This window comes from Pleurodeles waltl, chromosome 2_2 (assembly GCF_031143425.1).
Source record: "Pleurodeles waltl isolate 20211129_DDA chromosome 2_2, aPleWal1.hap1.20221129, whole genome shotgun sequence".
NCBI lineage: Eukaryota > Metazoa > Chordata > Amphibia > Caudata > Salamandridae > Pleurodeles > Pleurodeles waltl.
The window spans coordinates 257,239,424-257,257,668 of NC_090439.1; the positions used below are offsets into that span (position 1 = coordinate 257,239,424).

At 41.6% G+C, this 18,245-nt stretch overlaps 1 protein-coding gene across 1 annotated transcript in view; it reads left to right on the forward strand.

Annotated features, from left to right (window-relative positions):
- The window catches only part of ADCY2 (adenylate cyclase 2), a 4,811,883-nt gene that overhangs the window by 3,429,988 nt on the left and 1,363,650 nt on the right, over window positions 1-18,245 (forward strand). The window contains exons 11-12 of the mRNA XM_069219709.1: window positions 4,692-4,735; window positions 17,235-17,315. Of these exons, the coding sequence (XP_069075810.1) occupies window positions 4,692-4,735; window positions 17,235-17,315 (125 nt within the window). The remainder of the gene's footprint in view (window positions 1-4,691; window positions 4,736-17,234; window positions 17,316-18,245) is intronic.

An 18,245-nucleotide genomic window follows, 5' to 3' on the forward strand; every position in this document is an offset into this window, starting at 1 on the left:
CAGCTGTACCTGCAAATGTGCTTGTGAATATTACAAATGACATGATTCTTAATTCCTGCTAAAGAACTGGCTGATGTGGTGTTTTCTGAATGCCACTAGGTTGAACAGCCTCAGCATCACCACATCTGGAGCAGTGCCATGAGGGCAGTCCCAGGAACTAAGTCCCAGTCAAAAAAGATATGAGGAAAACATGCTTAGTGCCGTTTTGGCATTGGCCTTACCAAGTCATTCTGGTGGCTACTACTGCTGACAAATGTGGATGTCTCCCCAACTGGATTTACACCGCTCATGCTCGCAGAGTTGAGTGTCCCCTTGATGAAGTGACAGCACCTCTCCCTCTCCCAGAAGTGCAAGCTGTGACAGAGAGGCAGCAGGAGCAGATTAGACAAGCTGTCAGGGATCAAGAAGAGTCTGAAAGAAACACATGTTCAGTCTGAGGGGGGTCAGGATGAGTCAAAAGCTGAAGCTGAGACAAGAGAATCTCATACGGTGGTGGTGCATGAGTCAGGTTCAGACCCTGATGAAGTGCCTAATGCTGTGGAAAGGTGAGTGAGAGCTGGAGACTGCTGGCCAAAAAGGCAGGAGAGGGAGAGACTGAGCCTGCCTGAGGGACATACTATTCCAGAGGACACTGAGGATTCTGGCCTGAGTGACAGTGAGGAAGAAGAGTCTACAATAAGAAGGTTGAAAAGAGCAAGGGTACCTTGTCAAATGTATTCTTCACCTTAATAGACATACTTTGCTGCCAATGACGGAGAGAGTTTGGGGATTTTGATAACAGTGCAAATCCAACTTAACCACCTTGAACTGAACTTTGTGGTTGAACTGTGTTTTGAATATACCTTGCAACTGAATGGACCGACCCTATTTTTTCTAAGTGTGGTCTCTGAACCGTATATTTATTAGAGACATTTAACCATTGGGGAATATTTAAGAGCCCCTAGCACCATTCTTCGCCACATTAGCAACCATTTTTTATGCTAATGCGGCTTTAGAAGGCCAAAAACACTGCGCCATATTTACAAAGTGGTGCAATGCATGCATTGCGCCACTTTGTACTTTGCACTACATTATGGCTGCGCCAGGCCTAATGTATGCAAAGGGAGCGTTCCCCCATTAGGGGGGCTGAAAAAATGGCACAAGGAAATCTAAGAGATTTCCTTGCACCATTTTATTTGGCACTTTTAATGCCTGCTCAGAGCAGACGCTAAAAGGAGGCTACCATTGCTTGCAATGGGCCTCTGGATGCTTTGCAGGATCAGTGTTGGAATTTTTTACGCTAATCCAGCAAAGCGCAGGATAGCGTCAAAAACTCAGATGCTAGTCCCCTAACTACTGCCATGGTGCACCGTATTTTTAATACAGCGCACACATAGTGCCATTAGCGGGGCACTAATGGGTGCAAGAATTGGGGTTTTCATAAATATGTTCCATAATTTGTAAGGGAATTAGTAAGATTATCAAGGCAGGGGCAGTTGGAAGAACATAAGGGTGTCATTCAGAAAAACACTAAGGGGGTCATTCTAACTTCGGCGGGTGGCGGAGGCCGCCCGCCAAAGTTCCCCCGCCAGAATACCGCAGCGCGGTGAAATGACCGCCGTGGTAATTCTGACTTTCCCGCTGGGCGGGCGGGCGACCGCCAAAAGGCCGCCCGCCCAGCGGGAAAGCACCAGCAACGAGGATGCCGGCTCCGAATGGAGCCGGCGGAGTTGCTGGTGTGCGACGGGTGCAGTTGCACCCGTCGCGATTTTCAGTGTCTGCCAAGCAGACACTGAAAATCAATGTGGGGCCCTGTTAGGGGGCCCCTGCAGTGCCCATGCCAGTGGCATTGGCACTGCAGGGGCCCCAAGGGGCGCCACGACACCCGTTCCCGCGGAACCAGGCTGGCGGGAAGGGGGTCGGAATCCCCATGGCGGCGCTGCTTGCAGCGCCGCCGTGGAGGATTCCCTGGGGAGGCGGGAAGCCGGCGGGAAACCGCCGGCTTCCCTTTTCTGACCGCGACTTTACCGCCGTGGTCAGAATAGCCCCTGCAGCACCGCCAGCCTGTTGGCGGTGCTTCCTCCGTCCCCTACCCTGTTTGTCTCGACCGCCAGGGTAGGAATGACCCCCTAAGTAAGGTTAAGGAAGACTTACGAAGATTTTGTAAATACCTTAATTATATTTTGTTTGAACTTTGTTTTGCTATTTGCACTAGTGGAAACTGCCATAGAAAACTCTACTGCTGCTATTTTCCACCCAACCTTATGATTTTGGAGATGTTATCGAAACTAATACCCATGGTAGATGTAGGCACAGGATAACAGGTCTCTTACTAGCTGTAGTTGTAGTATTGATTGCTTTACTCATGGGATTGTATTCCCCCACATCTTCTAGTTTTGTGCAGACCAGATCTACAGTTACCCCTAAAACACTTCTTCCTATTGATAGTAGTTTGCATTCACTTGTTGACTGAGAATTACATGTAAACACATCTAAAGGAGATTTTTCTTCAAATGTTTATTTTGAATTGCTTTATGAGTACACTGGCACTATGGATGCAAGGGTTTGCAGTGTATGTACACAATAACCTGCTTCAGCTGCAGAGGGCATCAGGGCCAGATGTAGCAAAGGTTTTTACCCATTCAGTGTCTATGGGAAAAAGTGTTGGTACATATTACCCCAAGTACCATCATATTCCTCTGACTTGTGGTGTTACTTGTAGTCTATTACTGAGTATTTCCTTTGGACAGGGCCATTTCCAGTATAATTTCTCAAATTATGATTGTGTTTTTTCAGAAGTTTCCATACTTCAGCATTTAAATAGTGTCCCCAGTGCTAAAGAGATAGGAATAAATGAAAGGTTTTTTAAACCCACCATGACATTGGACACTGCCTATGCTCAACAAAAATATTTGACTTGCATTTTGAAAGATGTTGAGAAGAAATTATCTTTTTTAGTTCCAGAATCAGCACAAGTGGGCTAGAGGAGAAACTGAGCATCAAGTGGCAGGAAATCAAGCAGCATTGACTTTGGATTGGAACCATAAAAGGAAATTGTGCATACTTACAGATACATTTTTAATTGGCACTATATTTATGTGAAAGAGTGAATGTTATCAAATATTTCAGGTTAGAGGAAATTGGGAATTATTTTTGGCAGGTAAATATCCTGTTATTCCTGGAGTTTATTATATTGGTGGAGAACATGCATATTTCAAGTTGCCCAAGGAATGATATGGTGTATGTTGTTTAGGCGCAGTCTTCCCAAAAATATATAATGTGAAGCATTTTAATGATCCGGTATTCCAGACCTAAATGAGGTGCTACTTTTGAAAACATACTGGGAGACATTTTTGGTGCAATGATTGCATCTGTAGGGGTGATTTTAAATGACATAAAATTAGAAAGTTAATTACCATAGTGGATAAACTGCCCATCAATATGGCAGGAGCTTTATTGGTTGCAGATACATAAATGGTGGCTATGAGATCCATCAGTTTGCAAAATATACATGTGTGAGATATTCTCCTTGCCAAAGAGGGCAGAGTCTGTAGGATAATAAAGGTAAAGCAATGCTGTGCCTACAACCCTGACAAGAGCAAAGCTTGAAGGCATACAGCAAGAAGATTTCGGTCGGAAACACATTTTGAAAAAGTTAGATGCAACAGGTGCTTGGGAAGTACTTGAAAATGGATTTGCTGCAGTTGGCAAATGGCTTGGAAACTTGGAATGTGGAATATTGGGTTCCATTTTGAGACCCCTTGTGGTAATTGTTCTTTGTTCAGTATTCTAGTTGTGATCTTTAAGGTGTATAAGAGGATACGAGCAAAAAGGGGAGTGACAAGGAAGAGCTTGGATGTAGAGTTGAGGAGAGTCAGTGTAGGTACTGGCGTTAGCCGGCGTTAACATTTTTGACGCACAACTGCGTTGGCGCAGTTGTGCGTCAAAAAGTATAAATATGGCCCTTAGTATCTGTATTGCTGTGATTGTTTTCTTTGTATGCTTTAGGATACTTAGGCTGCACCTATTCTGGCACTTCAGCTTGCCGGTTCTGATTATGTATCTTTATAATATAATCCTATACCGGAATGATTGCTAGTTTATAATAAATCTACTAAACTTTACATACCGATTCCTGGTCCTCATTGTGGGGCAAATGGGCACCATGAAAGTTTAATTGTAAATTTTTTGTTAACTCCCTTGCTTTCTAAACAGATATAAAGATCAATGGGATGAAGCGTGACCTCTTCTTCCATGTACTGTCCATCACTGACATGAAGAGGACTGCAGATGTAATTTCTGTTCTATGTTATTACTAATATGGTATTTACAGCAAGGTACCTGAAAGCTTTTTTCCAGCTGGCAGTACAGCAGAAAAGAGAGGGCTATTGAGAATTTCTGAGAAGATAGGTCGTTTTCAAAATTGGCTCGGTTCAGGGCATAACAAGTCTTGAATTTTACATGTTTCGAACAATAACTAATGAAGACAATGATCCCTGTGACATATGTTCAGACCAGGTTCTGATTACCAAGATTTGGATATGCTGAAAGGGCTGAGTGCATAATCTAGTGTCATCAAACCAATTTTGGGATTCTAACACAGCAATTTTAACATTCCTTCATATAAGCGTTAGCATCAGATCTCTCCATAGATTAATGTATATTTAAAATAACTATCACTACAGCTAACTATTCATTTCTTTTTTTTTCAGGATGTACCAATGGGTCAGTATCAATTTCAGCATCGAACAGAAAGGTAGGCGGAAATGATGATGTTTTCCAACTTTAAAAATTAATAAATAAATTAGTAGTTTTACTCTCTGATTATGTATTCTATGAATTAGGCCATGAGGCAGCACTATGTCAGTGTACCACAAATTCCTCCAACATTCAAATGTAGTCATTTTCATGCCTTACAAGAATGACAAAGATGACAGGCATTCATATATCTGTATCTTCTTAAATCAGACTGTAAAAAACATTTTCATGTTGTATGATAAAGATTTGTAAGTAATGTTCTTTACAAACCCACATCGTGTAGTATTGGTGGCCATAACTTTCCATTATCTCTACTCATAAAACAGTTTGAGAAAGGTAAACAAGTTGCTGAACCAAAATGTACATCCTGAGATAAACACATTGAATTTAAAAATGAAACTATTAAAAAATACTTAACACCCTATTTTAAAAACAGAAAGCTTTGCCCTCTATGTTACCTGAAAAGTTCTAAACCTTTCTTGGAAACGTAATGCCCTCAATGTATAGCGAACTCCTTTAATCTTTTGTTGAATCTCCTACCCAGTGGCAGCCACCGCAAATCTCAAGGCGGGTTGAGGGGTGGATGGGGGAAATAAGTAATACAAGAATAAACTCACCGTTCCCAATGCTGCTGCCTTGCTCCTCTTCTCTTCTGGTGTCCCAGCATTCCCTGGGACACCATCACAGGCTCTACAGCAATCCTGGTGCTCCTTTTATGCTAAACCTAGCATGAGAGGAACACCAGGATTAGCCTGAGCAGCTTGATCTGCAGCTCAGACAGCACACTGGAGCCTGTGAAGTTTCTCCAACCCAGCTATGTTGCACAGCTGGGTTGGAGAAACCTAAGTGCACATGTGTGTTTGGCTGGCCTGAGATGGCTGGCCAACACACATGTGCACTTAGTGCACAGACGCCACTTCCCTTCCCCTCTTCCCCTCCTGTGGCCGACCTCTGGCCCTCCCTGCACATGCTGCTGGCTGAGCCAGAAGATGTTAAATAAAATGATACTGAAACACTGTTTTATTTTACAGCTGCTGGCTCTTAACCTGCCACTTTTGGCAGGGGGTGAATGCTCCTACTACCTAAATCCTATCAGCACACAATGGGTGAAATATGTTGCCAGCTCTCTTACTAGGTTTACAAGGGAAGAATGTTAAGCATTCAGTTCATGTTTTTTTACTTACCCAATCAATTCTTCCTCTTCTTCAATACTTTATTCGGTACAAAATAGACCATAAAAGACATTCAATAAATACATCCATGCAAATTTCATAGGCTTTAAATCAATACAAACATTATTGATACATATTTCAAATTCTAAAAGCAGCATATATATAATTTAACATAGCCTGTATTGTCTCTTCGTCTCCCAACGTTTGTAAATATAAGTAGGCGAACTGGCTAGTTCTAATATTTTTAGATTAAAGAATGGGACGTAAAAACCTTTTCCTTGGAGTGTCATAAAAATTACAGAACAATATAAAGTGCAGTGTGCTTTGTGATGTCTTTCCGTCACAGCAACGCGATGGAAGATTCTTAAACCAAGTTCCACGGGAGGGAAATGCTACCAGGTAATGTAATATATTCAGACGTAGCCTGGTATGTAAAAACCTTTGTCGCTCAAAGCTAAGAATAACCAAATATGGCATTGGACATAGTTGCTGTGGCTGGTTCCTCTCCTGATTTCTATCTAGGCGTAAATTTGACTTTGAGTCCCACATTTGCTGCCAATATATTTCCTTTACACTTTTGATGTCCTGCTTTGTCACAAGGTCCGGCTTAGAAAAGAGCTCCCCTACTCCAAGGGAAGAAAACAAAGAACGGACATATCTAATCCAAGGTATATCTAATGATCTTGATAATAAGAGACAATCCTGTAGCACCATTCTACATAAATGAGCTTCAGGTTTTAACAACATTTTTAACCATAATAATACAGGTTAAAGCTTTATATAATCGGATATACCTCTCAAGCCCACTTCATCATGAAAATATTTTACTGAGGCTGATTGCGGGACTGCTAATAGCCTCCTTAAGAACTTGTTTTCTACAATCTGGAGACTCAGAGAGTCAGCATAGCCCCAAACCCCTGCTCCAAATGTCGCGATAGACAGACATTTGCTAGAAAAAACAGTCATCATCTCTTTTATGGGTTTATGTCCCAACTTTTTCGAAAATCTAAAACCATCATCTATGGCTCTTTGAAATTGTGTTAGACGTATGTTTACTAAAAATTTCCGATTAAAATCTACATCAATAGGAACCCCCAAATACGTAAAATGTGGGACCTTAAGTATTTCTTCCCCTTCCAATATACATTTTCTAGTCTTTGCTAACTTTGGCCCACTCTTCATCACAAATGACTTAGATCTATTAATTTTAAGACCAAGATTTCCCATAAATACATTAAAAGCATTCAGTAAAATTTGGATGCAACTTGCTGTCCTTGAGATAAGTATGGCGTCATCCGCATACAACAGTACTGGGATTGGGGAATTTTTAATAGTTGCAAGTCCTTCCCCATTTCACATAGAAATTTCTCTAGTCCATTTATATAAAGAAGAAAAAGAAAGGGGGCCAGAACACAACCCTGCCTGACCCCCTTTAGTGAAGGGAACTTCTCTGTTAAGTCACCCTCCTGGGAATATCGAACTCGTGCTGAAGTACATGCATGGAGTCTGCTAAGTAGGACAATTATGTCTTTATCCACCCCCATTTTTGACATAACCGTCCACAATTTTTCACGATTAACTGTATCAAAAGCACATGACAAATCCATGAATGCTAAATGTACACACCCCTTTTTAGCTTTTGTATATTTCTGGACTATCAGAGTCAAATTAAGTGTTTGTTCGACTGTGCCCAGCCCTGGTCGAAACCCAAATTGCACTTCTGAGAGACAATTGGTTTCCATTGCCCAATTTTCCAACTTGTTTAAAATCACTCGACCTAAAATCTTGACCGAACTATCCAGGAGGGAAATTGGTCGATAACATAAGGGGTCTGACCTTTTTAAAAATCAGGACAATGATCGCCTCTCTCCAGGTGTCCACTAATGGGCCTGTCATGACAGATCTCAAGACATTAGTGAGCAGTTGTCCCCAAAAATCTGGGAGCACTTTACATAAATCGGCTGGGATTCTGTCTGGGCCAGGAGCTTTCTCAGAAGGACAATCTTGAATGGCCTGTTTTACATCAGCTACAGTTATGGTATTGCTAAAAGCCGCACTAATCAATGTGTTACTTGTTGTCGTAAAACAACTCGTATCATCCTGTGGTACTTTATTCTCTATTGTAAAGGTTTTAGAAACATAATCCACCCAAGTATGTGCTGGAATGACAGTGTCCATGGTCATTTTAGCCTCACTATTCAATAATGGGGAATTAACCACTCGCCAAAAGGTGGCTGTATCTCTACTTTTGCTCGCCTCAGTCAGTTCTTCCCAAGCAGACTCCCTTAATTCGGCCTTTCTAATAGCAAGTGCATCCTCATATCTCTTTCTTGCAATCTTGATAGCTTGTCGGTCTTGAGGGGAGAAATTTGTTATTTTCTTCAAATTTTTTAGAGAGGAGGTGCATGCGTGGTTGAACCATCGAGGGCCTCTTTCTTTATTAGTACTAGGACACTGCAGTTTTTCAGCCATATACTTTGTAAGGGAAGAAAAAGCATAAACAACTTCGTGACGGGGGACGTCATCACCCAAAGCTGTCATGACACCTGTCCATTTATTAAAGATTAAGGGGGTCATTCCGACATTGGCGGGCGGCGGGCACCGCCCGCCAAGCGGGAACTGCCAATTGGCCGCTCTGCAGTCAAAAGACCGCGGAGGCCATTCAGACTTTCCCGCTGGGCCGGCGGGCGCCCGCCAAGGGAGCACCCGCCGGCCCAGCGGGAAAGGCCCTGCAACATTGAAGCCGGCTCCGAATGGAGCCGGCGGTGTTGCAGGGGTGCGACGGGTGCAGTTGCACCCGTCGCGATTTTCACTGTCTGCTATACAGACAGTGAAAATCATGCTGGGGCCTGGGCAGTGCAGGGGCCCCCAGGGGCCCCACGACACCCGTTCCTGCCATCCTGTTTCTGGCAGTGAAAACCCCCAGAAACAGGCTGGCGGGAAGGGGGTCGGAATCCCCATCCATTGAGGATTCTCCCAGCCGGGGGTAATCCGGCGGGAAACCGCCGGACCCGGCTGGGCGACCGCAGCTTTACAGCCGCGGTCGGAATGCCAGATGAAGCACCGCCAGCCTGTTGGCGGTGCTTCCGGTGACCTCCACCCTGGCGGTCATAGACCGCCAGGGTTGGGATGAGGGCCTAAATCTTTAAAAAAGCTGCTGCTATCTATTTTGCCCTATTTGATAGTCAGGCCTTTCCGAGCTGAAAACTTCATATCTGGGTATTGCTTCTCCATTCTTGAGTCATTCTTAAAACCCAGCCTTGTTTCTATGAGTAGCGGATTATGATCACTAAGACAGTTTAACAACACCCTAAACTGCCCAACAAAAGGGGTGAGTTCTCTGGAGTAGATAATAAAATCAATTGTGGTATGAGCGTCACCTCTTATAAACGTCAGTACCCCCTTTACTAATGGTATTGGGAAGAGCAATAAGTTAGCTACTATCAAACAGTTTAGGGCGTTACCTTAGGGAAAGTGTTTAAAATGTTGGATAGGACAATCACATTCATTATAGAGCCCACAACAATCTAAAAGCTCTGGTTCACACATATGAGCGTTAAAGTCACCAACCCAAATTATTCTTAAGTCCTTCTTACTTGCATTCATGGCCTTATATATTATCATTTCAAGATTGTCAACCACACTAATGTCTGAATGATCAAAGTTGTTGTCGTAACACATCGAATGGCTCAGAAAGTTTCAAAATTAGAGCCAAGAAAAAAGGGAATGTGCCCACGACACGCACATCCACCCCCTTTACCATTACAGATACAAAAGTAGCCAGACCTCCCTTGGCCCTGCCCATGGAGGACTTAGTTCCTGGAATACTATATGTGATATAACCATTGATTTGGGGCGGCTCTATGAGCCATGTCTCTTGACAACAAATAAAAAGGTTTTCTGTCACTAATCCTAGCCAGTCAAGGTTCCCCATTTTTTATTTCAATCCTGCCACATTCCAAGAGATAATCCCGGAGCCCGTCATATCTGGTATATTAGAAACTCCCTTGGATTGCAAGTAAGACTGATGTAATATATTTATCTCTGGTTTCTCCTCTGGGAAAGGCCCCATCACTGATGGTCAATCTAGTTGCTCTAAAGAGTCCAGGGGCTCAAACATATTAGACAGCACCAGGGCAGTATCTTGCAGCCTAGGGACACCAGAATGGCTAGGATTCTGTTTCCCAAAACAATTTGGGTCCGACAAATAAAAATGGGCTGGGGTGGAATAAACTCAGTTAAACGTTTTACTTTTATGGATCCCGTGAATTGGATTGTAGTTGAGAAGTAATGGTGCAAAGTGTTAACTGTCCAAGGGCCCCTAAAGTTTATGATTATGCAGATAACCTTAAAGAGGTCAGCCTTCTGCCCCAGGTACTTTCCAACCCAATGTGTGACTTTGTTTAACAGAGATGTGTGAGACTCAGGATATAAATTTCCTAATGTAGGCACATTTTCCAAGATTAAAATATATGGAGCGCATGCCAGCGGGATCTTTGGATACGGTGTTTGGGCTCTTTAGGCACCTGACCCTCACAACCCTCCTGCTTGTCTCTTTCCCGCTGTGTTGACCTATTTGTGGATTTTTCTACAGCCACAGAAATCAGAGGTTTGATGGGTAAATTCTGGACAAGATTTTGCCTACTTTTTTGGTTTGGCAGGGTAACCGAGATTGGTGGACACGCTAAATCAATGTGGCTGGGCTGAGATTCCACCCTTGGTTGTGGAGACTTCACTATTACTGTTATAGAGTTAACCTTCTCTTCTAGAATGGCCACTCCCTCCAATACCAGGAAGCATAACTTTCTAATTTCACCAAGCTGATTTTCAATCTGACTAAGATAGTCATTGGAAATTTTTAAAGTTTTAGTATCTTTTGTCTGTTTCCCAATAGACCTCTTTAGTGGTTTAGATTGTAACTTCCCCTTTCTGTTCTCTGTTTCTACTGAAAACTTTCCAGGTACATTAGATTTTACAGGAGACACAGCTGGGTCTAAAAAGGAGTCTATAACATGGGGAGAAATCAGCTGCCTACTCTTTTTAATGGGTGGACTCTCTGGGGTTATAGAGTTAATTTGAACAACTCGAGGATCCGTATCCATTATAATACAGGGATTCCTTGTCCCAACTGATAAAGATTCTACGTGAGGAGTCTTTTTTTCCAACATTCCTTTCCCTGTTTTCTCAAGAGTTGATTCTAGGGTGGCTTCTACCTTTCGTATCTCGGTCTCAATGACACCCATCACAGAAGTGAGATAGCTAGTTATCAACTTGGGTGCAATAACCTCCTGATAAGAGCCCCCCTTTCTGTGATCTCCTTTACGTTTCCCCATCACGGCAAACAAATCAAATAAAAAAAATTAATGTCTTATATTTAAAAAGTCTGGAGGTTATACTTCTATACCCCTCCAGCTTCTAGCATATACATAAATTTAAAACGTAACAAAATATCTATTAAAATATCTAAAAGTTAAAAGAAAAGCACTTTAAGAGTCTAAAAAGGCTCCACCTTCTCCTTCAAACTGCACTGATTCGTTATTAGCCCATTCACCAGGGCCCCTTTGGCATGAATTAAAGAGGGAGGGCCCAGCCGGGTCTCTTCCGGTCAATGACGGGCAGAGGACAGGCCCGCCCTTGGCCCGGGCGCTGCCCGCGTGCGTCTCGCGATGCAGGAGCACAGGCAGAGCTTTATGCGCTCTCCTCGTGGGCTCTTCCTAGGGCTTGGCTCTGTCCTCCTCTAAACGTTGCTGGGGCTCTCCACCGGAAGGCAAAACAAAGTTCAGCACGTCCCTCCCAATCAATTCATAGATAAACATTCTGGAATACTTACATATAAGTAGCTGGACAAGAACACAATAAAAAACAAGATCATAGGCACATAGGGACGAAGGAGTTTTCAGAGTCTAATTCTCACGCCTCAGCGAAGTAGTAATTTCCACCTGTGTAATTTACACCTGATTCATGCAGTGTAAAAGGGTATGCATTAATGTCATGTACACCTCTACATTCTACTCTCTCATGGGTCCACTGCAATTTTGTAATGTTCAACTTAAGTGACGCCAATAATCATTGATGTACAGTGTTTGTTTAGAAAGTGAGTTCATCTAATGTAATATTTTTTTTTTAAACAAAAAATGAATTCAATATTTTTTCAATGTTACTATTTTATAATTTTGAAATGTGTACTCTCCAAAATGCACAGAATACTTGCACCGAGGTTAAGAGCCACAAGTGGAAGTCAAAACCGTTTGAGAAAAAGGTACACCAGTGTAACAGCCATTAGTACATTTACAACAGTCTTTCTGATTCAGGCACATTTTCCATGCACATTATACAGTTCTATAATGAATAATACGAAATACATATCAAAGTTATCTCTATCAGGATTATTACTATGGTAATAAATGCAATTATGCAAAATGTTCAAGTCAGTGCTAGTAATATCAAAGAGTAATTATTCATTATTGAATTAACAGTAAACATCAGAGAATACCTGTTGTTTGTGTAGTTGTTAGTCACAAGCTGCTTTATCACTGAACCTTATGGGATTGAGACACAGTTAATAGAAGAAAGGCATTTCAGTCTTTTGCACTCACCCATTCATATATCCCCTCCCATTTTGTCAACCACCTGGCCTCTCGTGGCATCCCTTTTCCAGTTTTCTTCACATTCTGGCCCACTTACCTATCCTTCTCCTCAACCACCTTACACTCACCAGTCATACAAATCCTTTTCAGTTAAAACTTTTCCACTTTGATAGCAGTGCAACCCATCACCCACATTCCTCTTTCGCAATTATGATCCTTTTCTCATTTTTCATGCAGACCATCCCTCCTTCCATCTCAAGCCAACCAACCATATCCAATATAAGTCTCACAGACCTGGATCCAGATGCAACTGCAGATTCTCCTTCTGACCCCGTCACAAAGTTAAGGAATACCAGATTTCAAGATCTATCTTCATCAGCAATCTCTTGGGCGCCACTTATAGTTTTCAGCCCTTGAACAGAAAGCAAGTTCTAAACTAATGACTGTGACAACTCTGTCCATTCAGTCAATCATATTAGTTTTATTCGCTATAGAAACCACAAAAACAACAGTTAAACGGTTTAAATATATGCAGTTTACAGTCCAGAAAGAATCCATTGTCATGAGCAATGCATAGACATGCACAAATAAACTGTTACTCCTATTTAGACCTTAAAGACATAGCAAGTTTTAAAAACTTTCCCTACAGTAAAGGCAGCATTTGAAGATGTAAAATAATAGCCCTACAATTTTTAAAGTACAGTTCTCATAACAAAGGTTTAGGATAGTGTTTACGAGGTATTTTTAACAAGCTGCAAAAAACATAAAATGCAGAATAGTTTGATTTTAACAATTATCACAAAACCACAGATTCAGCAAGTCAACAAAATCCCTACCTCTGGGTGTAGCTAACGAAAGCTGCATATTGCCTGTTCTGAACATAGAAAGTAAATTACATTCATATTGGCTAGGAACAAGTTCCAGATATGACTACAATATTGGAAGATTAAGAATGTGCCAATACACTCTAACATACTTTTTCTGTAGACACTTTTCTTGTCTATCAATGGCTCTTAGTTTAATGTGGGATTTTTTTTATAAACATTTTGTCCTTGCAGGTATCTATTCTTTGGCTGTCAAACAGTTCTGGAAGACCATTCTTTGCACAGCTATTTCTTACATATTTTATCCATGAGAAGATATCAATATGTTTCATATGAATGCAAATCAGCATAATGCGTTGTTATGCCATTAATTGTGTTTGACCAATGTCTTTGTTTTTCACCACTGCGCATATTAGTTGCTTAATGTTCACCAGTAGCACATTACATGTTGTATTCAGTTTAGCTGCCTATTGGCTTTAACATGGCATTAGACATTACATTCTGTATTCAGTTTAGCTGCCTATTGGCTTTATCGTGGAGTTCGACATTGCAGTTGAGACATTGCAGATGAGCTGTGTTTTTCCACATGGTTGACCAAGCTGTGTTTTTCGTAATGAATTCACACCAAACCCTAGCTGATAAGAGAGCATATATTTTGTGTTTACCTCTCTATCCAGTCTGGGAACAAGTGAGATTTGGAGACCTGGCCACTCTCCAAACTCTTGTTCGGTTCCCACACTGAGCCAGCATTTTTGCTATAAACGGTGTCCCTGGGCAGCAGCAATGGAAGATTTTCCAGGACTTCAGTCAGGAGCAGATGTCAGCTTCCTGACCTCCCGTTTGGGTGGAAAATCTCTTTCTCGCAGTTGAACAGGAGTCAACAACTTGCTGGCATGAGAAAGATGACAAGCAGTGATAGGCCCTACGGTGATGAATTTTGACTTTTATTCTTTACTTCAAAGCTATGCTATAATATAATCACATGTATTTGCTGTGTACATTGCAATTGAGAAGTACTTTGATATATTTTGCTTTCATTGCTGCAACTACTTTTAAACGTGTGCTTCCAACCTACTAATCTCGTCTTTCAGGAACCTCGTGATGAAGTAACAATAATAAATGTCTTGTTTAAGCTAAGAAGTGCATTCCAGAGAAGTTTTGTCAGCTCGGTCATAAGATAAGGAAAGCAAAACATGGTGTAAGTTTGACTCTCACATGACCAAATAAATATCCAGAGAATAAGCAGGTCTAGACTGATGTTATTCTCCAGGTAGTCTAACCTCAGTTCTGTGTGGCATATTTCATTGGAATACCTGAGGTGGTCTGAGATGGTTCTGACAAAATCTGGTTTCTTCCATCTGGAGACTAAGGCCCATTTTTATACTTTGTTTGTGCTGCATTTGTGTCATTTTTTGATGCAAAGCAGCGCAAACTTACAACATATAATTATATTTTGTAAGTTTGCACCACTTTTGCATCAAAAAATGACACAAATGTGGTGCAAAAAAGGTATAAATATGGGCCTAAATGCATTTACATTTCCCCATATTCCTGCGCCATAAGCTGCCACGAAAGACATCTAGACTTCTGGATGGTTTTAATACCTTTCCTGGCCTATTTTCCAACTTAGACATAAATATGTAAAAAGCAACCATAGTAATGATACATTTAACTCTGCTATGATACCTGACAGTGGATACTTTCTTGTAATTGTCAAACGATATACCAAGATAGGAGAAAGAAGGACATTTCTTTACAATATGCCAATCAATAGATAAGATTATAGTATTCATTGACTTTAGCAGGCAAAATGTATGACACGTTAGAAATAAGGCTCAAAGTCTGCATCAATATGACATAGCAATCAATTAATTTCTTACAACTATTCAATGTTCTGAAGTTAAGATTTGTGTCATTCACATAGACAAAGACTGGCATGGACCTCTGACCAAGTTCGGGCATGTCACAATCCTCCTCTAAAAGCCTTGCCTCCAGTGAGTTGGTGGAAAGAATAAATAGCAGGGGGACCAAAACCCATTCTTGTCATACACCTGAACGGAGGCTGAAAATCCTTGATACTTTTGTGACCATATCTCACTGCCACATCTAACTTCATGCGCAAAATCTTTAAAAGATGTAAAACAGCTTCCTCATTACCCATCTCACATACGATATTCAATCGTATCCCATAAAGGCCAGAAGTTATGACCCTTGTATAACAGAGACATATTTATAATTTAATAAGTGTACATTCAAGCATTGGTTTACTTATTTTTTGCTTCGCATTCAGTAGTTGCTAAGCTGATTGATGGACATACTTAAAATACATTTGAGCAAGTAGTAACTGAATTAGAGCTAAGAGAATGGGATTTCTAAAGGTTCTCCAATTTAGACACACTTTGCGATGCCAAGTATGAGAAAATGCAGTTTAGCAATGCTGGAAAATATGTAGATAATGGACAGAAGTCATGAATTCAATTTTGGCTATCTTGTCATGGACGGATCAGGCACCTGTGACCCCTCAATGGTCCTCATGGAAATGTGGTCTGACAAGGAAGTGGGCAGATGCATACAGCTCTGCTTCTTTTTATTGTGTTTGTGATATCCAAGACAAACATAGCATCTATATAAAAGAGACTGAACATAGTTAATAGGTATTTGAATTTTTATCCATATCAACTCAGTGTGAAGTCCGAGGATACCCAGAGAAATCTGGAAAGGTATCAAAGATTTTCACTGATGCTCAAGGGCAGTCTATGAAGGGCAGATGTGTAAGAGTTCAGGAAGGATCTTCAGATTGGCAGGTTGCAGGTGCTTAGAGTATGAGTTAAGGAAGAAAGCCTGATGAAAGGATTCCCAAGGGGACGATGTACCCGAGAAAATCATACCTCAAATGTTCAGATTCTTTGACAACATGCATAGTGCATTTAAGCAGGTGCAGCTGCACCAATAGGGCGGAGGAGCGTTGCCCCCCCCCTCGCCAGCAGCAGCTGCTGCAAAATCTTTTACTAAAAACAATAACAAACTACGTTTATTATCGTTTTTAGTAAAAGGGGTGGGCCACAGGCTGTTACGAGCAGTGTGCACTCCCCCTCACTGCGCCGTCTCAGGCCGGCCAAACATGCATGCGCAGTGGGCTCTGTCCAGCCCAGCAAGCAGTTGTAAGGCTGGAGAGAGCATGCACAGGCTCCCAGTCTGCCTGGGAGCACCTTGGCTGGGCGCTCTCAGCCAATTCTGACGCTGCTTTGAGCAGCGTCAGGATTGGATGCAGGGCAGACTGGGAGCCTGTGCCTTCAGGCTGTCAGCAGAGAAGAGGAGAGGAGCAGCACATTTGTGATGGCAGCAGTAGCGACGATTAAGATAAGCTTGTTTTTGTTTTATTAATCCCCCCCCTCGTTACCAACGCAAGCCGCCCATGTATTTAAGCTCTGCAAGCCAGAGACTGAAGCAATCATAATGCATTATTTTGATTATCGGTGGTCTGTTTTTCATTTTTTTTGTTTTGTGTATGGTTTCACAAATTTATATCAGCAAAGCCAAAAACAGAATGATGAAAGGAAGGAGTCTGATAAATAGGAAAGGGATTTTTATCTTTTTACAAACTCACTGATCTATTCCTCCTTAATAAAATGTTGTTCAGCAAAACATACTGGTTATTTAACATTGTGTAATTTCAATCTAACATGGCAATATCCATTTATGATGGATTTTCCTCTTTTGAGTGCCCCAAAACACTATTTATTTAGGGAAAAATAGCTGTAGATCCGAATAATTGCCAAAGGCAGCCAAAGCTAAACATGTAGCCCTTTAAATTGTTGTTAATGTCATATCAAAATAGGTTTAATAATAGCCAAGAACTTTAAATCACTTCAAGTTTAATGTTGTTTTTAATGGCTTTACCCTTTGTTTTGTAGAACTAAATCACAGAAGAAGAGGTTTGAAGAAGAATTGAATGAACGAATGATTCAGGCTATTGACGGAATAAATGCTCAAAAGTAAGTTTTATTTACACTCACCATGGGTGTGTACCAATATCCTATAAGAGTCCCATTTACTCCAGATTGTCCTGCAAACTTTACAGACAAATTATTTTCTATATTTGGGAAATGCTAATTCCTTAGTAGCTCTCATACTGTGCTCCTTTCTTCACACCACAACATTTTGAAATTAATATGTTCCATCTGGAATTTGGAGTTAAGCCATTAAGGGCATATGTACAATGACTTGGCGTAGGGCAGTGTGAGAAAAGGCCTCTTTTTGACATGGTTAGCCCCCGCTTTTTGCCTGGTATGTGATGTAGCCCCTGCTAACCAGGTCCCCTGTGTCAGAGCTCTTTTCAAAAACTGTTGTGATGCATTAGCACAATTGGAGACACCTTTAGCTGCCAGCATAAGTACCTAGTAAATGGTACTTAGGTACCCAGGGTAGGAGGTACTAAGGATAGGCCACTGAGGGCAGCAGCACTGATTGTACCACCTTTTAGGGCCATGTATTCAGGTGCACCCCGCACTGCCATTGCAGGCTGAGTGTCCTGATGCAAACCTAAAATGCAAACTCAACATGGCACACTCCCTGTGTGCCCTGTCCATTGCACATTACATGCAATATAGGTAATTCACCCCTCTGGTAGGCCTTTCAGCCCTAAGGCAGGGTGCACTATACTGAATTTGAGGGCATAGCTGCATAAGCAATATGCCCCCACTGAGTCTATGCCAAATCTGGGACATAGTGAGTGAACAGAGCAGCCATTTTAATACATGTACTGGATGCTGGTCAATACGAGTTTCACAGCTACATGATGTCCACTCTGAACCCTGGGTTGTTTCGTATTAAACAACTCAGAATGATAAATCCAAAGTGGTACCAGTGTTGGACTTATTATATAAATGTACCCAGGGTTCACCTTAGAGGTCCCCCTGCAAAAG